Raw genomic sequence first — 23,868 nt, 5'->3', positions numbered from 1 at the left:
ACTCCCCCCAAATTTCCATTTAATTTCTTGAGCCTTATCTGCAATATGTCAAAGCCACAATGGGGAAAGTCGCAATGTGGAAGGAATAACTGTATACCATTCCATAACGTTATAGAACACTAAAACCAAAACATTTTCCCAGCTACTGGGTTCTCTGTCTGTGTTCTGACAACTTATTTCATTGCCTTTCTCATACCCCGCTCCAGATCATGCCTCAAAAACACAATCAGTGTTTAGGTTCCATGGCCTAACCCCCTCCCCAAATACTCACCCATGCACAATTCTAGAGGCTTCCAATCCGTTCATTTGGAAGACAGCTCCAATCAATTATTTTTTTATTTAACCCATCTGTTTCCCATCAACGGGGACCCTTTCAGAGTGGCAGCGTCCTACTCCTGTTTACCATTTGAACTGATCAAGGCCAGTCGGGATCTTTTCAGAGGAGAGAAAAATCCCTCTTGAGTCATAACCTGGCATGTAGCAAGGCCTAGTAGCATCAGATTAAATGGGGCAGGGAAGACACGAAGGACCGCAGCTCTGCAATGGAGCATTTGTCTTGCCCGCAAAAGGTCCCAGATTCAATCTCTGGCACATCAGGCAAAAAGGATCAGGTAGCTGGTAAGATGAAATATCTCTGCCAGAAACCCTGGGCAACTGCGGCCAATCAGAGGAAGCCAAATTGACCTTCTGAACTGGCAGAAGAAGAAGAGGAGTTTGGATTTATATCCCACCTTTCTCTCCTGTAAGGACACTCAAGGTGGCCTACAAGCTCCTTTCTCTTCCTCTCCCCACAACAGACACCTCATAAGGTAGGTGGGGTTGAGAGAGTTTGGAGAGAACTGTGACTAGCCCAAGGTCACCCGGCAGGAATGTAGGAGTGTGGAAACGCGTCTGGTTCACCAGATAAGCCTCTGCCACTCAGGTGGAGGGGTGGGGAGTCCAACTCGGTTCTCCAGATTAGAATCCACCTGTTCTTAACTATTCCACCCTTTGGGGTGGTGGTGCCATGCTACAAGTGCTGGAGGAGGCAAAAACCAGGTGAGAAACGTTGCTGGAGATGGAACCTCCATTTCCCAGCCCAACAGCACATTTCAAGGCCAAGAGAGAGGCTCCGGGTTGCCTTTTTTCAGGAATCATAAGGGATAGAAACTGGTATTCCCTGAGACCTGCAGATTCAACACAGGAAGCCTGACCCCCACCCCCACCCTTCCCGCCCCAGTGCTGCTGCACAACTTTGCCCCCTCCCACAACCCCCTTCTGTGGTTCCTGACTTCAGTCCCAGAGAGCACCGCACAGCTAGCATTGCGCTTCTGACGTTTTTGGGCTGGCAGAGGGGGCACTGGTACTGGCGGCCGTGGTACTTGCCACGGTGGGGGCCACGGTCGCTGCAACTCCCGAGGAGGCGCCGCAGTAAGTTCTTTTGGAAAGGGCCAAACCAACACGGTCGTTGTCGCGATCAAAGACGGAGTAATATTGGCGGAGGAAAACGTCGCCCAGGATCCAGAGTGGGCCGGTCGGGGCGGGGATATCGAGGCTCATGAACCCGCTGACGCAGACGGACGTTTTCATCTGGGTCACCTGCAAAGAGAGAGGGGGGGAAACAGCACTGTTCAAAGGGAGGGCCAAGGGTGTCACAGGGAGAGGAACTGATCTGCCTCCACATGTCAGTGCTGGTATATTTCTTCCTCAAGAACACAGAGGACAATAATGGCTGCCCAGCTGGGTTGGCTCTGCAGCAAGTTCCACAGAATGGCAAGTTCCAGAAGCCGGTCTTCAGAAGGGCCAGGGTTATGGATCTGGTGGACCTGGATAAAAATTAAGGGTCGGATCCTGTGGAACTGTTCAGCTAATGGCACTGCTCGCATTCACCACCAGGGGCCGCTGCTGATTCAAGAGGTTTTTCCACCCAGCAGGTATATGATTTGGGGGTACACTCAGAGGTGGGATCCAGCAGGTTCTCACAGGTTCCCGAGAGTAGGTTACTAATTATTTGTGTGTGCCGAGAGGGGGTTACTAATTGGTGATTTTGCCACGTGATTTTTGCCTTAGTTACGCCCCTCCTCTCAGCAGTAGCGCGCAGAACTTGAAGCAGTCTAGCAGGAGGTCCACTGGCATCGCGGCGTGGCAAGCCTGTGCCTGTGTGCATTCTTTTCCTGCCCAAGGACCGCACAGCAGCTGCGTCCTTGCCACAGCCCCGCCCAGGAATGCCCCGCCCCCGGAATACCCAGCCACACCCCCGTTGTGCCCTGCCCAGCCCCATTGGCGCTACGACACAGTTTAAATCCCACCACCATGGGAACCTGTTTCTAAAATTTTTGGATCCCACCACTGGGTACACTGTCAGTTAACGTGGGGCCTGAATACCTGGGGAGGGAATGATGATCCTTATCCAGACAAGCAGGGAGTATGACCTTTGACCCCGAGATGCCCTCTCTGGTAGCTGCCAGTCTGGGGTGGGAGAGGGTTCATGGGTGGGTTATGCCTTGGTTTTATAGTTGTCTTATGTATAGAGGGGTGTGTGTGTGTGTGTTTTTAAACTGGTTTTTACAGAAGTTTTATTGTTGTTTTGTAAGCCGCTCAGGGACCCTCCGTGAAGGGCAGGGTGTAAATCTCAACAAATAAATAAAATAGAGTAGCTTAGAAGAACAAATTGTTAACAACAAACATTCTAAAACTAAAATATTCCCTTCTCACTGGACACAGCGTATAACAGACTTTCCTCTGTGATACACCTCTGAAGATGCCAGCCACAGATGCAGGCGAAACATTAGGAACAAGATCCACCAGACCACGGCCACATAGCTCGGAAAACCCACCAGAACCAGTTGAATCTGGCCATGAAAGCCTGCGACAATTCATCAGTATCTTATCGTCTATCATCAAATCACATGAATACATGGAGTTGCTATATACTGAATGAGATCCCCTCGGTCTCATCTTTCTATCTGCTCTGACTGGCAGTGATTTCCCAGGTTCTCAAGTAGAGGTCTTTCAGCTCAGATAGACAGAGATGCCTCTTCTTGTACACCTGCCTTCAGAACTAAGATGGGTGGTGACCACAGATTGACCCTTTGCTATGGTGATGCCCTGACTAGAATTTCCTCCCCAAAGCAGCTTCTTCGGCACTAAGCTTATTAGCGTTTAGGCACTACAAGAACATCTTCTTTTTAATTTTTCCGGGAGTTTAGTTGAGGGTATGCGGGTGTAAAGTTATTTAATAATAATAATAAAGTTATTTAAATAATAAAATTATTTAATAATAATAATAATAAAGTGAGTATGGGGGCATTTTGTTTTACATCCCGAGATTCTGGTTTTGTGTGCTGCCGTTTAAATAGAAAATTGCAATATCTGTTGCTATGAATTGATCTTTTGTGGTGTTGTTTTTTCAAGCCGCTATTTATTTCTGCAACTGTTTTAAATGTGGAATGCTGATAATGGCAGCTATTCAACTCAGGAAATAACATAAGGCAGTACTGCTTAAGAGTGTTTCTTGACAGTGTACATCATAAATATTTGAAACAAATACATAGTGCTGTCCACCTGAATGTCTGCTTGTTCCCCATCTGTGCAACCTGTACGTTTGCAATCAATCAGATGTTATTAAAATGTCAGAGGTCTCTACTCCTTTTTTTTTCCACAGGGAAGTATTTATTTATTTATGTTTATGTATTTATACGCCACTTTTCTCCCCAGCGGCGACTTGAAGTAGCTTACTGCACTGTTCTCTGCTCCTCCATTTTATGCTGTCAAAACTCGATGGAGGTTAGCTTGAAAGAGACACTATGGCCCCTTCCGTACATGCAGAATAATGCACTTTCAATCCGCTTTCAATGCACTTTGCAGCTGGATTTTACTGTGAGGAATAGCGAAATCCACTTGCAAACAATGGTGAAAGTGGATTGAAAGCGCATTATTCTGCATGTGCGGAAGGGGCCTGACACAAATCACTCAGTTAACTTCTACGGCACAGTACACATTTGATGCTCGGTCTCTCAGCTTCTAGTCCAATCCTCTTATCACTAGGCCACGTGGGTGGTGCAGCGGCACCAACTCCTACAATGTTAGAATTGGCATCGAAGGCCCGGATTCAAATCTCTGCTCACCATCAGGGCCTTTCTTCACAATATACTTGTTCCTGGCTTCATCTCCAAGTCATGTCAAACAGGTTGTGCTAAAAGTTTCTGGCTGAAATTGGATTTTAAAACACACGGGGGCAGGTCGGGATTACAATGTATGGGGAGGAGGGGCGTAAGCCTCCCCCCTCACAGTATTTTCCGAATCTGCAACAGTCCCAAAGAGTCACTGTTTGCCCCAACGAGGGAAACTTGTGTATGCCTTAAGTACAGCATCTGGTGTTGGGTTATGGTGTTGATAAATTGGAGGGGGGGGGGCATCAGCATTACCTGAGCTCCATGTAGAAGGACAGGATCAAAAATATGATGAATAAAGAAACTCACCTGGCAAAGCTTTCCCCATTTGTCCCCTCAGAAAAATGGAGATGGCAAACTAGGGCCATTCTAATCAATGCCAGTTATATTTTTGTACTGCTGACTGTCTAGACCTGTGATTCCCAACCAGGGCTCCGTGCTACCCTGGGGTGCCATGAGGGGTACCATGACAATGCTACCACCTGCCCCCCCCCCCAGAATCAAATGGATTTTGAAGGGGGGGTTGGAAGCCTCATGGGCTCCCTTTAAACAACACTGAAAAACAGCATTGTTTTATTTGCCTAAATTCGGCGTGGATTGGGGGGGGGGGTATATTTAAAGGAAGCTCTCCCTTTAAATCCCCCCAATCTATGCTGAATATAGGCAAACAAATAACACAGCTGTCAACGTGGCTTCCCCTCCCCTCCCCCTGCTTGCCACTCCCCCCACCTACAGGCCAAAAATGGGAAAAACCCTTAAAAATGGGGGGGAAAGACAAACGAACTTCAAGGGTACCCTGAGATATGAAGAGCGAGGTCAAGGGTACCACGACGTTTAAAAGGTTGGGAAACACTGGTCTAGACTGATCTAAGCATTTCATCAGTGACAAGTGAAATAGTTTTTTTAACAAAAAATGCTCGCTTGTACAATAGCTAAGGCCGTTACCAACATCTCACAGGTCTCTGCTGGGATTCTCTTACCTTGAGGATATATACATCTGGGGTCAGTGTGTATGGTTTACCACTGAGGTGGAAAGTTATATTTGGTAATGAAGACATCTTTTCGCAATCTATCGTGTACTGCGGGAGGAAAAGAGAAAGGATAACTAGCATGCGGAAAGTGTGACCAGATGCTCCCCTTTCCCCTGCCTGTATTTCTTCTAACTGTCACAAATATTACACCCATGCGTACTCCAACTCACTAGGTGAGTCTCATTTCAACATTATCTTACTATCACAAATATACAAAAAAAAATTTGGTAAGTACACCGTCAGGTATGGCTATAAAACCTCTAGATTAGGTTTTTATTTCGGCAGTCCTTTGTCAAGCCAATAATTGTTGTACAAAGTATTCTTTTTCCTTACTCCTCTAGGAGCACAACTGTTTTTTCTTACACTAGATAGTTTCCAAACTGAATTTCAAATTTCACTTGAATGGCTCTTCTTTAAATAGTCCTTCTCTCTGGATATCAGGATCTCTTCTAAGACATTTGCTAGATGTTCTCACCACAACTTCCAAGAGATCTGGTAAACTAGGTGTTGAAGGTCCGCTGCAGATATGGGGCTGTCACTGAAAATGGTATCTCCCCTTCCGTTTGTTCTCATCTTCCTTGTAGTACACATATAGTACAATTTCATATATGACAGAGCATTGTCACTAAGCAAATTCTCGCTGTGATGAATTTCACTTTCTTTTACAGGGAAGAAGAGGACAGACAGCACTCAACTAAGATGAAGTATAACTGGGGTAAAGAAAGAGAGGCCAGACAATCGTCCCCCATAGACATATAGACAGGCAGGCAGAGGCGTATCTAAGGCTCATTCCGCACATGCAGAATAATGCACTTTCAAACTTCTTTCAGTGCTCTTTGAAGCTGTGCGGAATAGCAAAATCCACTTGCAAACAGTTGTGAAAGTGGTTTGAAAATGCATTATTTTGTGTGTGCGGAAGGGGCCTAGGGAAAATGTAGCCCGGCGCTGCAACCCGGGGACATTTGACCCCTTTATGTCCCCCTGGGCAGTACGCCCCTGCAGACAGACAGACAGTGCAATTCCACATATGATACATTATCGCATAGCAAACTCCCAGTGTGATAAATTTCACTTTATATTTCAGGGAGGAAGAGGCTAGTCACAGTTCTTTGAAGTTCTCTCAGCCCCACCAACATCACAAGGTGTTTGTTGTGGGTGTGGGAGGGAAAGGAGATTGTCAGCCCCTTTGAGTCTCCTTACAGGAGAGAAAGGAGGGATATAAATTCAAACTCTTCTTCTTAGTCATGCTGGACAGTTACGGTCAGAATATTATATGGGTATAAACAGGAGAGTTAGAGTGAGACAGAGAGAGAAAAAGAAGCAAATGAGCTCAGAATAAAGGTGTGGATCAGTAGAAGTGGAAAAGCAAAGGCTTGTAGACTAGTTTGTTTTTTTAGACATAACGTTATGGGATCCAAGCACACTGTCTCTTACCTGCCCTCCAAAGGTGTGTTCAGCCTCAAGGGCCTCGTGTAACGCTTTGATCTCCTCAGAAGGCCCAGTGATGAGAGACGTCCCCGTGTCCACAATCCCTTGGCAACCATCCTTGCATATCTTCCCTGAGCTACTAGCGAACGTTGGCCAGCAACTGTCCGTTGAGTCTTTGCTCAGTGTCACCCTGCAATGAGAGATACGGAATGAGAATGGGTGACTACACAGGGTGTAAGTCAGAGGGCAGATGGTAGCTTCCCTGACCAGGAAACCAAGAACCAAAACGAGGCCTCCGCCACTGAATCCACACACACAGCTAGCGACCAACTCCTCTCAGGCTACAGAGAGGTTCTCTGCTCCCTAATATCTTTTTCCTCCCAGGATGGTGGGATGGGAGACAGGAGGCTGTGAGCTGTTTGAATGGCTCAGAATACTCTGCATCCTTCTTAGCCAATCAGGAGTAGTGAAAATACATATCTGATGGTACAACAGCACCGCCTCCTAATGGCTGGTGCTGCCATTGCAAGCAAAACCTTAGAGCTTGTTCCGTAAATAAAATGGGATAAACTGAACTATCAGCAATTCTGGGGCACTAAGCCGACTGCCTTATTCCACTCCCTAAATGGATGAATAAAAATATGCACATCTGAAAAGAGTCAGTGATTGGTGTGAATTTGTTATTATTTATTTAATTTTCACCCCACCTTTCTATAGCCATATTCAAGGTGGCTTACAAATGCAATGAAGCCAAGAATAATAAAACGAAATAAAGTACACAGAAATCATGCTATACCATTTAAAAAGTCATTATACTACACCTATAAAACCTAGAATGCTGCTGGCTAAAATCTAGATAATTTATTATGACCTCTCTGTTCTTCTTAGAACCCGTCGTTATTGAGAGAAAATGCTAAAAACAGTGCATGGGAAGGCTTTCAAGTAGCAAAATCTGAACAAAGGCTGATTATGTACAATGTGTCTGCTGCACGATGGGGTGGATGTCTGTCACAGCAAGATTTCTTGCATTTTCTGGAACCCCGCTTTCACTTTTCATTCTCTCTGTGGCAAACGAGACCACTTCCAGCATGACTTTAATTTGCTTTGACGCCAGAGCAGGACAGATCGCCAGTGAGCACAGATTTGCCCTGGACATGTTCTCTCTGCCCTCAGCCAGCCAACCTAACTTCACCTTGCCATCCATGCTTTCACCTCCCCACCCCTTCATGTTGCCAGCTCCTTCCTGCTTCTCTAAATGCTTATATCAAGATATTGACATCTCTATATAATAATAACAACAGAGAAGACTTTCCTAAGGAATAGTACAGGCAGAATGCCCCCCCCCCCGCTTAAAAACTTTATTTCAAACCAGCCTTTCTTTTAAAACAAACCTCTCTCTTCTTGCTGTGGCAGCAAGAGAGAGAGAGAGAGAATGAGTGAGTGTGTCTGTGTGTGTGTATTGAAAGGGGAGGGGGAGAGATCTGTGCCTTTAAGGCTGATTTGATGGGTGGCATTAAGAGAACCAGGAATTGAGAGCCAGCAGAGTTCAGCAGACGAACTGCGCTGCAGGCGATGTGCTGCCTCCTCATGTGTAAGCAGAGAAATGTGAGGAGATCCCACTACAAGTCTGTGACCCTCATCATGTCTTTGCTCCTCAGTTAATCAGGATGACCTTTTTTGCCAGATAACTGGACCTGATTCCTCCTGTCTATATTGGCCATTAGGGTTCGAATTGTGGGTGGCCAACTGTGAGGGCTCTTGAATGAAATCCACAAACTCCTTCCCCTTTAGAAAAACCCTTCAATGGAATTAGAGAGGTCAAATGTCGCTCCTCCATTGGCTAAGCAAGGCATTGCTAAGTCTAGGGAATCACCCACGCCCCTTCTAATTCAAGTGCTACTGTTTGCCCATAAATCACATCCAGGCTTCATACAGGTAAGCCCCCACCAAGAACCGGCTCAGAAATATCCGTGCATCATTTTTGCCAAGGAAGTCCTGGATTTGTGCCCACAAAATGGGCAGATCTGTTTAATTCAAAACAAACACTCTCTTTGCGTTTAGAAGAGAAGCTATAAGAACATAAGAACATAAGAACTAGCCTGCTGGATCAGACCAGAGTCCATCTAGTCCAGCATTCTGCTACTCGCAGTGGCCCACCAGGTGCCTTTGGGAGCTCACATGCAGGATGTGAAAGCAATGGCCTTCTGCTGCTGCTGCTCCTGAGCACCTGGTCTGCTAAGGCATTTGCAATCTGAGATCAAGGAGGATCAAGATTGGTAGCCATAGATTGACTTCTCCTCCATAAATCTGTCCAAGCCCCTTTTAAAGCTATCCAGGTTAGTGGCCATCACCACCTCCTGTGGCAGCATATTCCAAACACCAATCACGCACGTTGCGTGAAGAAGTGTTTCCTTTTATTAGTCCCTAATTCTTCCCCCCAGCATTTTCAATGAATGCCCCCTGGTTCTAGTATTGTGAGAAAGAGAGAAAAATTTCTCTCTGTCAACATTTTCTACCCCATGCGTAATTTTATAGACTTCAATCATATCCCCCCTTAGACGTCTCCTCTCCAAACTAAAGAGTCCCAAACGCTGCAGCCTCTCCTCATAAGGAAGGTGCTCCAATCCTTCAATCATCCTCGTTGCGCTTCTCTGCACTTTTTCTATCTCTTCGATATCCTTTTTGAGATGTGGCGACCAGAACTGAACACGTATTACGCGCTCCAGAAGTGCTTGATCGCAGCACCACTTTATATAAGGGCATAAATAAATCCCTTGCAGTTTTATTATCAACTCCTTTCCTAATTATCCCCAGCATAGAGTTTGCCTTTTTTTCACAGCTGCCATGCATTGAGTTGACATTCCCATGGAACTATCAACTAAGACGCCCAAATCCCTTTCCTGGAGCTTTCCTATCTGCTGCCAAGAACCTTATGACGTCTAAACACAAGCGCATTTGCGGTAACAGGAGTTGCAGATAAGACCGCTCACTCACTTGTCCATCTTGATCTGCCAGTAGGCCTTGCGCGTTACACTGTGGTATTGTATTTTTCCCTCGTAGGCCTTGTGATTGATCTCCCCAAGGGTCAATTCTCCACCATATTCTTGTGATGAACTTGAGCTGGCGCTAAGAGAAGAATGGGAGGGGTTAAAGAAAGAATCTGGAGATATCTAGATGCAGTCTAAAAATCTAAGGCCAGCCAAACCTGGAAAACATGGACTGTGTATACAGACACAAGGCCAATGAACTTATTGGTATATGCAAATGTACCAAATTGTAAAGACAACCGATGAGACATAAACCATTCGCAGAGGTATATTGTGTATATATGTGCAACTAGATAAAGGTTCAACAACATATCAAACATATAAAACAATGCAGGTACTTAAGCATCTTATGAAACATAGTGGGATAGTAATTATTAACAAAACTCTTAATCACTGTACATAAGGTATTAGACCTGTAGCATCCATTTGTCGTTCCAATAATTGAAATAGCCATGTATCGCCAATGTCCAAGTGGCAGAAAAGCTTGTATGGAACAGTGGCAGTAGACAACGTAACAGCAATAACAGCAGCAGCTCCAACAAGTAGATGACAACGCCACAGCGGCAGCATACACATCCGCAGAACGCGTTGCGCGCTAGTCCACGTTTTCAATAATAGTTTCCTCAGTGCGTTCAGGTGAATATAGTAGTCATAGAGTTTACATTTTTCTTGCATTATAAGGTTAGTGAAACCGCATACAGCTTCAACATGCAGTGAATCCGTAAGTTATCCAGTGATGAATGTATGTAGGATATCTTGATGCAGCCAAGGTAAAAAAGTCCCGTAACACTGTGAAAGTCCCTATGGCACTGCCAACAATGCAGGGTCCCTCTGAGCATAGGGCACTCCAGAACCTCCAACTTCACAATCCTTTCCTGGAGAGATGGCTTAGTCTAGGCTTACCACATGTCCGCCTGTGGAGAGTCAGCTCTGACTCTGGCGCTCAATTGCTTGCTGAGCACTGGGAGAAAAATGCGGGAATGATACTGCAGATGCTGTAATGTCACTTTCAGGTTCACAGTATCTATGATGGTCTAGGAATTTCCCCTTAATCTCTATGGTCTTTACGATAGAGACTGGGGAAATTTCTGAAGCCTCACAGGGCTGGGACATTGGCAGGGGCATCGCTGCCCAAAAGGGTGCCCAGGGAAAGCACAACAGCTGACTTGCCTGCAGGTGCCACTTGAGCAGGTGTGCTGCCCCCTTCCTCGCAACTGTGCCCACCCTGAACTCCACATGGAGTTTGGACGCAGAATGGACCTCAGCTTAGCCAGGTCCAGCTTTAAACTGCAGACCTTGAGCCTGTAGTTTGAAGCTTGACCCAGCCATGGTGAGCCCAGCATTGAGCAGTTGGGTTGACCAACTCCAGCTTCATACTGTTGGCTCCACCCTCCAAGTTTTATCTCCAATGTGCCCTCCCCTCACGACCCGCCCAAGTGGTGTCAAGGGTTGCAGCCTCTTTGTGCGCCTTTTTAGTTACGCCACAGGGCACTGGGATGTTAAAAATAGACCTGAGATGTTAAAAAGTCATGTTTCTCCCTCTCTCTTCTCCATCTTCCAAAACTCTTGGGATTTGTGAGCATAGGACTGAAAACCTTTATTAGTACAGTTTAGTTACTTTGCTCCTTTCCTTATGTTTTTCCTCATAGCATTGTATACAGTACCAACCTATATCTGCCTCCCACATAGTGGGGTGTTGTTGTTTTTTAATGGAAGGAGTAGAGCACATTTTTTTGCATGCAAAAAAAAAATCCAGGTTCAGTTCCTCCAATCAAGGAAAGGGGGGAGGTTCTCAGGTTCAACCCCCCCCATTACATGTCCGAAGCTCCGCCCCCGTTTGTGTTTTTTTTGTATTTTTAGTGGTTTTTTTATTTTTGGCCTGCAGGGGGCGCAGTTTTTAGGCTAGCAGCACCAAAATTTCAGGGATTTGTTGGGAGACTCTCCTGATGATATCACCCAGGTTTGGTGAAGCTTTGCTCAGGGGCCCCCGATAGTTATGGACTCCCAAAGGGAGTGCCCCATCCTCCATTGTTTCCAATGGGAGTGAATAGAAGATGGGGGTCCATAACTTTGGACCCTTTGAGCCAAACTTCACCAAACCTGGGTGGCATCATCAGGAGAGTCTCCTAAAGAAACCCTGAAAGTTTGGTGCTGCTAGCTCAACAACTGCACCCCTGACAGCGGGCACCCCCCCCCCCAAATTTCCCCAGATTCTCCTTTTAAATCCACCCCCTCGGGATGCATTTAAAGGGAGAATCTGAGATCCCCAGCTTAAACATTGAAGGTGATGCTGTTTCAGGGTGGGGGATAATCCACCCCAAACAGCATCACTTTCAATGTTGTTTTAACTGGGGACCCCAGATTCTCCCTTTAAGGTGGATTTAAAAGGAGAATTTGGGCTCCCTAGTTTAAACACCATTGAAAGTGATGCTGTTTGGGGTGGATTATCCGCCCGTGGAGGGGCGGGAGGGCGGGCACAAAACTCAGATTTTGCACCTGGCTCCATTTTCCCTAGCTACAGTTCTGCCCAGAGGGGAGGGCAGAAGGGACTGCCGGCTGCCGGCTGGGAGCCCAACTGGGGGGCGGGGGCAGGGGCAGGGGAATCTGCTGTCCCTGGCCTTGGAGACCTGCTTTTATAAGCACTGAGGCCAGGGGCGGGGCTTGGGGAGGCATGGCCATGCCCCCAGGGGTGGGTGGTGGTGTGGCCCTGCCCCCCGAACCCCCCATAAAAAATCTATACCTACGTCACTGACTCCAATTAAAGGAGCTCAGGTGTCAAGAAAGATCTTTCTCTGCTGGAAAGCTGCTGGCAGTGACGGCAGACATTGCTGAGCTAGCAGTAGTCTGCCTCAGTACAAAGGAGCACAATATGTACAAGGAAATCAATCTTGCAAAATTGCCGTAACTAAATATCACTTGCGGAAATAGGAAGTGCAGGACAGTAGCACGGCCCAAAGGCCGCTGGAACAACTCATCACCCACTGAGGAACAGCTAAGGATTAACAGACATTCGGGACAACACCGAAGCCCAGGGTAAAGTTTCCACTTTTAATTCATGCATTCTGTCCCGGGCTGGGCTCCACCCAGCAGTAAAATGTCTTTTAATTGTACTGTGTGCCCTGAGCCAATTTGGAAACCCTAAACCAGTCTGTAAACTAGTCTTCATGAGTCACTCAGAAGAAGAATGTCAAGGCAATGACAGCTCAGATTCCTGCATAAAATATACCACTCATGGGCTACCTCACTGCAATGAAATGTGCAGTTCTAAAGCATGCTCTTGCTAGGAGCCGGAAAGAAATCCATAAGTGCTTCTGTAGCCCTTTGTTAAAGTTTTCGTGAGTCATCTTGCATCCAGTTATCACACAGGAAAACAAAATCCATTATAGTAGTGTGAAACTGCTGTCCCAGGACATTGAAGGGGACAGCTGCTATGCCTTTAGCCTTAAAAGACATACCTGGTGGAAGTGAAGGTCTATGATCCAAGACCACAAACCTTGTGGTTGCTATGTGACCATTCATTTGCTAGGTTAATGGGTCAGAACTGCCAGCCATATCACTCTCAAAGGGTGCTTATTGCAAGGGCTGATGGGAAGACATAGGGGAACACAATTTCAGGGGCCTGGTCTCTGGTGGGAGAGGCGGAAGGAAAGTAATCTGGGTTGTCTGACAGTGAGTCCAAGGGACATCTTTGAGAGGCTATGGTTTCTCCTCATAACCCTGCTAGGAGATGACTTTATGATAGCTTTGTTGTGAAATGAAAGCTCGGAGATGGAGACCCTATTCCGTTCAGGGGTGGCGAACTATGGCCCTCCAGATGTTCATGGACTACAATTCCCATCAGCCCCTGCCAGCATGGCTAAGTTAGTGGCAGGGCTGATGGGAATTGTAGTTCATGAACATCTGGGGGCCATAGTTTGAAGACCCCTGGTTCAAAGGGAGGAGGAGGAGGAGGAGGAGAAACCATACAGAGAAGGAGTGAGGTCAGTTGGTTGAAGTAATTTGTGTGTATTAAGACTCATCAAATCACAGCTGACTCAAGGCAACCGCATAGGGTTTTAAAAACAAGAGATGTTCAGAGGTGGTTTGCCATTGCCTGCTTCCAAGTCATGACCCTGGTGTTCCATCTAAGTGCTAGTCAAGACTGACTCCGCGTAGCTTCTGAGATCAGACAAGATAAGGCTGTCCTGGAGCATCCAGGTCAGAGCTGCAGTAACTGAAAGATGCAGAATTTCTACCTCTCTTTTTCAGTGGAATCTGAATCTGCTGACCAGTAAGAATGCTTCTTGCCCATATGCAGATCCAGCAGGTACTCACTAGTTCCCGAGAGTGGGTTGCTAATTATTTGTGTGTGCCAAGAGGGGGTTACTAATTGGGTCTGCTTTTCCGTTAGAAATTCCATTAGGTCCAAAAAAGCATAAAGTCCTGTTGTTTCCTATGTGGCTGGTTAGCGAAGGTAGAAAACGGGATAATCCTCCCTGTTGGGCTGTTTTAAAAACATGTTTTAGAAATATGGGAAAGTTCCTTGTTTAAGTATCCTTCTTTTGATTTCTAGAAACAAAATTAAGTATTTGAAAGTATTACGTATTTGACAGGCAGTCAATTAGAGGAGAAGTAGTTGTTTCTGTTGGCAGTAGGCGATAGGACTTGCTATAATGAGTTTAAATTATGGACAGAAAGATACCAGCTGGAAATTAGGAACTTTTTTTTACAGTAAGAGTTTTTTACAGTAACAGAGAAATTATTAATACCCCGCCCCCGGAATGCCCGGCCACGCCCCCGTTGGGCCCTGCCCAGCCCCATTGGCGCTACGCCACTGTTTGAATCCCACCACCATGGGAACCTGTTACTCATCAATGGTGGTAGATTCATACCAGCAGCGTTGAAGGTGTTTAACACTAAGGTGGCCCAGCACCTTTTGTATGGTATCCCCATCTGGATCCAAGCATGGCACCAGAAATTGGAAAGCATCCAATCCAATTTCCTTTATAAGATCTTTGGCACCCCGCATTGTGTCCCCTATGGTGTTCTTTGGTTTGAATCAGGGCAACATTTATTAGAAAACAAGGGCATGGGTTGTAACTTTTAAGTTTTGGCTGCGTCTTTGTTTTTTTCACTGACCCTAACAGTTTGGTCCTAGCAGAAAATGAGAGAGCTTCAGCTTTCGAAATGGTGGCTACATATTGAAAAAAAGATCTTTTCCTTGGGCTTCTCTTGGGAGGTCTTCAAATGCTCACCGCTCCGGAGATTTACCATCGCTTAAAGTCTAGATTATTTGATCAAGAGTACCAATTTCTCCTGAGCAAAGCACAAAGCTCTTGCTCTCCAATAGTCTTTGGGATTATCCCTCAGAAAACTAGCCCTGCTATATATCTGCAACAACTTATTAATTACAATAGCAGATGGGTCATGACCAGAGCAAGGTGTAACTCTTTTCCGCCAGCACATCTTCAAGGTCGATTCTCTGGTATTCCACAAGATGAGTGTCGCTGTCAATTCTGTCCTGATACAACTGTAACACTTTCTCATATTCTGCTCCATTGTTCAAAGTACAACAACATCAGAACCAATTTGAGAACTGTGTTACCAACAGGATTTATGCTCCTCTCTGATAAAACAAAAATGGCTAAGCTTCTAAATAGCTCTAGTATGGAAATATCTGAAGCTGTTGCTATGTTTTTGCTCGGTGTACTGCAAGTTGAGCAATAATGATCTTTTTATTGTATTTGAAATTCTTGGCACTGGTTTTATGCCTAATAAAGGTTTTTGGATTGGATTGGGAACCTGTTACTAAAATCAACAACAGGCAGGCCCAGGAAAAATAACAAGCAATAGAAGAGATCTGGACTTGGGTCAACACAAGAATAAGAAGAGAGAAAGGATAAGATAGACTGAGAGTTTGTACCTGCAGAGTTGAAATGTGAAGACGTTTTGCTTGAGCATCTTTTCCTTCATCATGTTGTCAAAGGGTGGGGTGATATTGTTCACCGAGATGGAGGGATAGCCCAGCCCCATGATGCCATCGAACTTGGCAGCTACAAAAACCAGCCCTGGCATTTTTGTTGCCTCAGCAAATGTCTGGTTTTGAATGGTCATGTCACCAATCTGAGGGAGAGACAGAAGAATGTCTGTTCTGCGCAGTGGATTTTCCATCTCTCCTCCAGGAAACAAAGCGCACCTGGCATTTAGTCTTGCCTGCTGCCTGGGGGAGAGGGTTGTAGATTTCCCCCCTTGCTGTTGCTTACACTTTGCAACTCCTTTGGAACACATCCATAGTACCACCTCCCATTCTTCCATCAAACCTAGTATTAAGTTCTAGACAAAGTGAATGAGCCATCCATTATTCAAGGGCAATATGCGTGTATTCAGAAGGTCCTAGGTCAGTGGTGGCGAACCTTTGGCACTCCAGATGTTATGGACTACAATTCCCATCAGCCCCTGCCAGCATGGCCAATTGGCTGATGGAAGGGGCTGATGGGAATTGTAGTTCATAACATCTGGAGTGCCAAAGGTTCGCCACCACGGTCCTAGGTCAATGATGGCGAACCTATGGCATGGGTGCCAGAGATGGCACTCAGATCCCTCTCTGTGGGGACGTGCAAACAAAGTCCCCCCCCCACACACACATCTAGGCTGGCCTGGGCCACTGGGCTCAATTATTAGCATTAAACCTAAGACCTAGTTTTGGGGAAGCAGTGTAGGTAACCCTGTTAAGTGCTGTTAAACCCCACTGATTTTCATGCGAAGAACTAAAGCACGATCCTTTACCTGGGAGTAAGCTCGGTTGCTGGCACTTGGGGCTTGCTTCTGAGTAAACCCTGCTAGGGTCGTGATCCACTCGTTGGAAGAGTTGCACGGTTGCTTCAAAGCAAAGCCACTGACTACCACCAAGTTTACTCCCGAGTAATGCACACCTCGGAGCCAACTGTTTTTTTCTAAACTAAAACCTCAGTATTCAGGTTAAATTGCCATGTTGGCACTTTGCGATAAATAAGTGGGTTTTGGGTTGCAATTTGGGCACACGGTCTCGAAAAAGTTCACTATCACTGTCCTCGGTTCTGGGGCTGAAGGTCCAATTCAGAAAGGATCTCAACTGCGAGGAGTAGAGTTGCTGACCACCAGGTGGGGATTGGGATCTCCTAGAATTATTTGCCATGGCCTGGGGGTGCAGGCTGCAAGATTTTGGAGTGGAGAGTGTTTACCTGGTTTTTCATTTATTGCACTTTTTAAATTTGGCATTGTCAGCTACCTTGAGCCACAAAAGAGAAGCAGGGTAATAATGGCCCTCTCCGCACACACAAGGCAACTCAGGTTGACTTGTGTCCACGGAAATCGTTACCTGAGCTCGACTCCTCCGTTTCTCCACACAGCAGCTGACTCGTGTCTCCAGAGCTGAGTTCAGAGGGCGGGATTACCTCCTCGCGTCTTCTGCTCCTCATTCCCGATTGGCTGCCGTTCTATGGCGGGAAGCGTGAGTGCACGTCCCTTTTTTTCCCGTTTACTGACGTAGGAGATATGTAGGGTTTTTTTTAAAGGTGCGCTTCTCGCTGCCGCCACAAGTCTCCCGTTCTGCGCATGGCCAAAAATACTGCACCTTGATTGGCTGCCTGGCAGAGTCGAGGCGAGGGAGATTCCGCACTCCGCTGGCTTCGGCTTGAGTGCAACCTCAGTTCACCAGAAAGTTGCACCTCCCAGTCGAGCTCAAAAATTTAACGGTAAGAGGGGAGGGAGCCGAGACAGACACGTGTCGAACGCTACGGCTGTGCGGAGTACCCGGGTTGGACCTACGTCGAACTAAGGTCGAATCCTACAGTGCGGAGGGGCCCAATTATTGCTCCCTAGTTCTCATTCCATAAACAGAACCAATGTGGGGTACTGGATAGAGGAGTTGGTTTAGACATGGGAAACTCGAATGCAGAGACCATTGGGTCGTCAGAGGTATGGCCTATTTTGTAGGATTGTTGTGTTGATAAAAAGGGACGTGAACGTAACTTTTTAACTCCCTGGAGTACAAGGGTGGAGTTCAAGTATAATAAATCCATGTCACTGCATTTTTCCTTCCTTAATACTGTGACTCAAAAGATGGTTTTTCCGCTCTCCTCCCTTGTGATATTTTTAACATCCATCCTGATGGGGAACTCAAACATTTGCCTGCTGTTTTGTGTCATTCGGGTGAGCCCTAATGAAAATATTCCATGGTTCTTGTTTTCATATTTTGGGGAAGACTGAAGTGGTTATTTGACACCCTTTTCTGTATAATCACTGCTTTTGTGAATGGACTTTGTACTTTTCTTCGTTCTATCTGAATTATACATAATTACATTGCACCATGTCTTTCCTGTATTTCACAACCATTTGACTCTACTATAGATATCTTTGTAACCTCAGATATAAGTTTTGCCTGGTGAGGAATGTCAACTCAATGCATGGCAGCTGTGAAAAAGGCAAACTCTATGCTGGGGATAATTAGGAAAGGAGTTGATAATAAAACTGCAAGGATTGTCATGCCCTTATATAAAGCCGTGGTGCGACCGCACTTGGAGTACTGTGTTCAGTTCTGGTCGCCACATCTCAAAAAGGATATTGAAGAGATAGAAAAAGTACAGAGAAGGGCAACGAGGATGATTGAGGGGCTGGAGCACCTTCCTTATGAGGAGAGGCTTCAGCGTTTGGGACTCTTTAGTTTGGAGAGAAGACGTCTGAGGGGGGATATGATTGAAGTATAAAATTATGCATGGGGTAGAAAATGTTGACAGAGAGAAATTTTTCTCTCTTTCTCACAATACTAGAACCAGAGGGCATTCATTGAAAATGCTGGGGGGAAGAATTAGGACTAAACACTGCCTTACGCGATGATTGGTGTTTGGAATATGCTGCCACAGGAGGTGGTGATGGCCACTAACCTGGATAGCTTTAAAAAGGGCTTGGACAGATTTATGGAGGAGAAGTCGATCTATGGCTACCAATCTTGATTCGCCTTGATCTGAGATTACAAATGCCTTAGCAGACCAAGGTTAGCAAGAGGAGACAGCTTGTAGCAGCAGAAGGCCATTGCTTTCACCTCCTGCATGTGAGCTCCCAAAGGCACCTGGTGGGCCACTGCGAGTAGCAGAGTGCTGGACTAGATGGACTCTGGTCTGATCCAGCAGGCTAGTTCTTATGTTCTTATGTTCTTATGAGGAACCCCCTACATGCATCAAAGGAAGCAGCCTCTAATCCATGAAATGTTATGCCGGTCTTTGAAGTGCTACAAGACTCCCGTTTATCTTTGTCTGATGTCAACCCCCATCAATGACTGAAGGGGTAATTTTTTTCATAAGGTACTGAATAACCAAGCATTGAATTAGAACAGGCATTTAACACGGAGACTTCATATCGTTACATCTTGGCATCCCACCCTTTCCTGGTGTAATTGCAACTGAGTAGGGGCAACTTCTGTCTAAGTAGAAACCAAGAGGGAAAGGGTTTGTTCCTTGACTCTAGCAACGTGGTCCCCAATCCAGCCCCTCCGTCTCAATGTGGTACCTTTTAAATAAAATTAAAAACAGAAGGAGCCCTGATTACTGATATCCTGCATCTTATTCAACCCCTCACCAGTGGCGTACCTAGGGAAACTGGCGCCCTGGGCAAAACCTGGGTTTGATGCGCCCCCCAATGGGCAGAGGTAGCCCTGTCCACCCGGCTGGGGGTTGCTCTGCCCTAAGAATATAAGAACATAAGAACAAGCCTGCTGGATCAGACCAGAGTCCATCTAGTCCAGCTCTCTGCTACTCGCAGTGGCCCACCAGGTGCCTTTGGGAGCTCACCTGCAAGATGTGAAAGCAATGGCCTTCTGCGGCTGTTGCTCCCGAGCACCTGGACTGTTAAGGCATTTGCAATCTCAGATCAAAGAGGATCAAGATTGGTAGCCATAGATCGACTTCTCCTCCATAAATCTGTCCAAGCCCCTTTTAAAGCTATCCAGGTTAGTGGCCATCACCACCTCCCGCTGCAGCATATTCCAGCATATGCCCTCCAGGGATTGGGTTGCTCTGGGCTCTGGGGGAGGGCGGATCGTCCTCCGCGACAGCAGGAAGCTCCTTGCTCGTTCCGCCTTGCTTGTGGGCCACCGTAGAGAGTGGGCGGGCTAGAAATCAGGCCACCCCTACGTGACTTTAAATTCCTGCGCCTTGGGCAGCTGCCCAATTTGCCCAATAGGCGGTACACCACTGCCCCTCACCCAAATACTACAGCTGCTGACTTCCATGTGGTTCTGGAGACCTCCAGAACTGCACATGATCTTCACACTAAAGAGATGAGATCAGTTTCCCTGAAGAAAATATGTGGCTTTGGGGGCAGCCGCTACGACATCACATTCCCCCTGACCTCTCTTCCCTTTCCAAACTCTGCCCTCCCAAAGGGCTGCTCCCAAATCTCCAGGAGATTTCCCCGGCCAGTTGGCAGCCCTACATACTCACTCTGACAACATCCCGGCTCAAGAATCCTGTCAGGCTGCCACTTCCGTAGTGAATTGCAAATTTGGATTTATCAGCTTCGTGTGTGCGAGAAAACAAGGACCGGTAGTGACTGTGTACCCCTGAGGAAAGAAAAAGCATTACTGCTCGTGGTGGAAGTGGACTTGACCACTGTTGAAGCTTCCAGATCCCAGCCGACCCTTTAAAGCAGTGTTCTCCAACCTAGTACCGCTAGGTACTATGAAGAAGAGAAGAAGAGTTTGGATTTATATCCCACCTTTCTCTCCTGTAAGGAGACTCAACGTGGCTTATAAGCTCCTTTCCCTTCCTCTCCCCATAACAGACACCTTGTGAGGTAGGTGGGGCTGAGAGAGTTCCGAGAGAACTGTGATTAGCCCAAGGTCACCCAGCAGGAATGCAGGAGTGCGGAAACACATCTGGTTCACCAGATAAGCCTCTGCCACTCAGGTGGAGGAGTGGGGAATCAAACCCGGTTTTCCAGATTAGAATCCACCTGCTCTTAACCACTACACTACATGGCACTTCTCTTGCAGACACCTTTTCAGGCACCCTGCCAAGTGTTTTTGGAAAATGAGCAGGGCTTGGTGGGCCTTTTCCCTAGCAGGGCTTCTTATCAACCGCTGGAGATCAGTTTGGTTATGCAGATTTTTAAAAAGTTTCACTGGCTCTCATCTTCACTCTCTTTTTGAACTGTTACCATCCGGCAGACGATACAGGTCTATCAAAACTAGGACAAAGAGGCTTAGAGACAGCTTCTACTCTAGAGCTGTGGCTATGCTAAACTCTGCGGCTTCGTGTTGATGTGTTTGGGGCTGTGTAGGGATGGGTGGAGGAAGGGGAAAGTGAGGATGGGGTATGAGCCTGAAATTGTGTGCATCGAGGAATGCTGCTGTAAATTTCGTTGTGCGTGCACCATGACAATAAATGCTTATGCTTATGCTATGAAGGCGAACTGTGTGTATGAAAGAAAATATTTTAAAACACTGCGTTCATTTTAAAAAGGCGCCCTGTTAAACAGAGTGTCGTTGAAGAGTCGCGATTAGAACTGTGGACGACTTCACTGCCTGAGATTTTGTGTTTGGTTCTGCCTTTTACGGTGGCCATTTTATGTTTGCGCCCACCGTCCAGCGTCAGCTAGGTTCGAGTCCGGTAGCAGTCCAAAAAGGACTGGAGACCCCTGCCTTATAGGTAACCCCCGTTGGCATTTAACAATTTATTCTGGTTGTGCGGAAAATTACATATGAAAATGTCTTAATGCCTTAGTTATTTTTCTCCCTGGGGAACTATTTTGAGGAGAGAGTGAAGGAAAATGGAACAGCTATGCAATTGGAACCCCCTAGAGTCACCTTCCAGCAAGTTCAGTTATTACTAGAATCCTATTCTTCGCTCCACTTGAGAAGGTAGCCCTTGTCAGGGGCTGAATTTGGTGCAGAAAACTCTCTCACCAACATATTTTATTTAAAATATATATATATATATAATTTTTTAATTTCTTCTCAATGATATATAATACATCAATCAGGTTATTACAAATTAGCTTTGAACTCCAGGCCAAGTTATCTAACAAAATCTTCTCATGTTCTAGAAAAGGAACACGAGATTAAAAACAGCAGTCGTATTAATTCGTTCTACTTAGCGCCGGGTTCTTCAAGCCACAATCTAACCTCAAGTACTTTGGTCCTGACCTCCGTGAACAAATCACATTCCCAAGGATAACTGCAGCTAACTCAGCACATGAGACTGCTTTTATGTTTCCTCAGGATAATGAAGCTGTGTGCATACTCAGTTAACACGCCACAATATGGTAGCCAGAGGGCCAAGGTTAATTTCTGCAAGGGACTGCAAATACTTTGGGGATGGGAGACCAGAGGTTCTCTGGGAGAAGCAGCATACAATTTTCTAAGTTGTATAAAATAAATATCAAAATCACATAGTAAACTTCCTCAGACTTCATTAACTGAGACGAAGAACAGCTTGGATTTATATCCCCCCTTTTCTCTCTTGTAAGGAGACTCAAAGGGGTTTACAATCTCCTTTCTCTCCCCACCCCCCACCTCACAACAAACATCTTGTGAGGTGGGTGGGGCTGAGAAAGCTCCAAGAATTGTGACTAGCCCAAGATCACCCAGCTGGCATGCGTTGGAGTGCACAAGCTAATCTTGCACAGTTGGAGTGCACAGTTCAAGCGGCAGAGCAAGGAATCAAACCCAGTTCTCCAGATTAGAGTGCATCTGCTCTTAACCACTACACTACGCTGGCTCTCAACTTACTAGATTCCTTATACCCCATCTTTCCTGCTCCATTTTATTTTCATAACAGCCCTATGAGATAAACTAGGTTGCGAGAAAATGCCTAGCCCAACATCACTCAAAGAGCCAAATGAACACCTGATCTCCAAACACCAAAGCACTAACCGCTACATCACACTGCACTTACCACCAGAACCTCTATTGGGTGGACAAACTATTCAATGGTAGGCTCTTAGAATCATTGAGTTGTAAGAGTCCCCAAGGGCCATCAAGTCCAACCGCCTGCAGTGCAGGAACCACAATCAAACCACTCCTGACAGATGGCCTATTTTTAAGAAAACCTCCAAAGAAGGAGTCTCCACCACACTCCGAGGTAGTGTATTCCACTGTCGAACAGCCCTTACTGTCAGGAAGTTTTTGTTAAAGGTGCCTGGTCATTGTAGCAGCACCCAGGGGTGACCAATTAACTGGGAATTTCATATCCGTGAACCATGGTCAATTGGGAATTTCATATTTGTGAAGATCCGTAAACCTAATTTGTTTTGGAGATGCCAGTCACGTGCTCAGTCATTGCGCATCAAACACCGAGGAATCAAAAAATAAATCGACTGATCTAGTGCCTGATCTACTGAAGCCACATTCTGAAGTTTGGGAATTCCCTGACAACTGGCCATTTGCCCCTAGAGAAGGCTCGCTTGTCAATGTTTCTCCTCACTGCCACTGCCCCCCGTTCCCCAATTCCCACAGAACTGAGGTCTCTGAGGTCTTACAGCATGCCAGATGAGTCAAGCAACATTTGGAAGAGGGCACCCACAAATTGGAGGAACCGGTATCAAAGACGACTGTGAATTTCTGTGCCGGGGTCCCGATGCTGATATCTCCATAGTACTGCGCCTGCAGAGGTTAGGAAGAAAAGAAGACAAAGGTAAACAATTCTCCCACCTTTGCTCCATCCATCTCACAGAACTGCCTGCCTATCTGTAAGAGCTACCTCACTGGATCAAACCGCCTCGTTCTGTCTCCCCAACCTGCGACGCAGACTTCATTTTAACTATCCTGATTAATCGCTGCTGTCAGGAACATCTTCCGTGAATTTGTCTAATCCTTTTAAAAGCTCATCTGGGCAACCGGCAATCTCTACGGTGCTTAATTTCAGAACGGAGAGATGCCACAGCTGCCAGGAACTCCTGTCCTGACCAGCCATTTAGGACTGCAAGACTTCGATGCCCTCAAATGTCTCGCCAATGAAAACAGGAGCGCGCTGAGGCGTAAATGTGCTGTCTCTGTTTCCCCACCAGGAATCATCGCCGCTCAAGTGCCGCCCCATTACCCAAAGCTGAAAGTTCTTCTCTACCTGCTGTGCACATTCTTTGTTTACACTGCGCTTCTGAAACAGCTTTTTAACTGTCCGTAGCGGCCTCCTTGAAAGAAACAAACCTCAGAATGTGAAATTGAATGTTTCGTCTTGCAGTTGGATCCGTTTGTACCTG

The 23,868-nt window shown here is 46.3% G+C and overlaps 1 protein-coding gene across 1 annotated transcript in view; it reads right to left on the bottom strand.

Moving 5' to 3' along the window:
* Nucleotides 1–1,271: 1,271 nt before the first annotated feature.
* The window catches only part of LOC125444275 (cathepsin D-like), a 24,819-nt gene continuing 2,222 nt past the window's right edge, over nucleotides 1,272–23,868 (bottom strand). Inside the window, exons 3-9 of the mRNA XM_048516702.1 lie at nucleotides 23,149–23,272; nucleotides 20,112–20,230; nucleotides 15,560–15,759; nucleotides 9,605–9,736; nucleotides 6,617–6,800; nucleotides 5,132–5,230; nucleotides 1,272–1,578 (exon numbers count right to left, since the gene is read on the bottom strand). Coding sequence (XP_048372659.1) covers nucleotides 1,297–1,578; nucleotides 5,132–5,230; nucleotides 6,617–6,800; nucleotides 9,605–9,736; nucleotides 15,560–15,759; nucleotides 20,112–20,230; nucleotides 23,149–23,272 — 1,140 coding nt within the window. The 3' untranslated portion in view covers nucleotides 1,272–1,296. The remainder of the gene's footprint in view (nucleotides 1,579–5,131; nucleotides 5,231–6,616; nucleotides 6,801–9,604; nucleotides 9,737–15,559; nucleotides 15,760–20,111; nucleotides 20,231–23,148; nucleotides 23,273–23,868) is intronic.

This window comes from Sphaerodactylus townsendi, linkage group LG15 (assembly GCF_021028975.2).
Source record: "Sphaerodactylus townsendi isolate TG3544 linkage group LG15, MPM_Stown_v2.3, whole genome shotgun sequence".
Classification (NCBI taxonomy): Eukaryota; Metazoa; Chordata; class Lepidosauria; order Squamata; family Sphaerodactylidae; genus Sphaerodactylus; species Sphaerodactylus townsendi.
The sequence above is the reverse complement of the archived record's forward strand: the minus strand, read 5'-3'. Positions and strand labels throughout refer to the sequence as shown.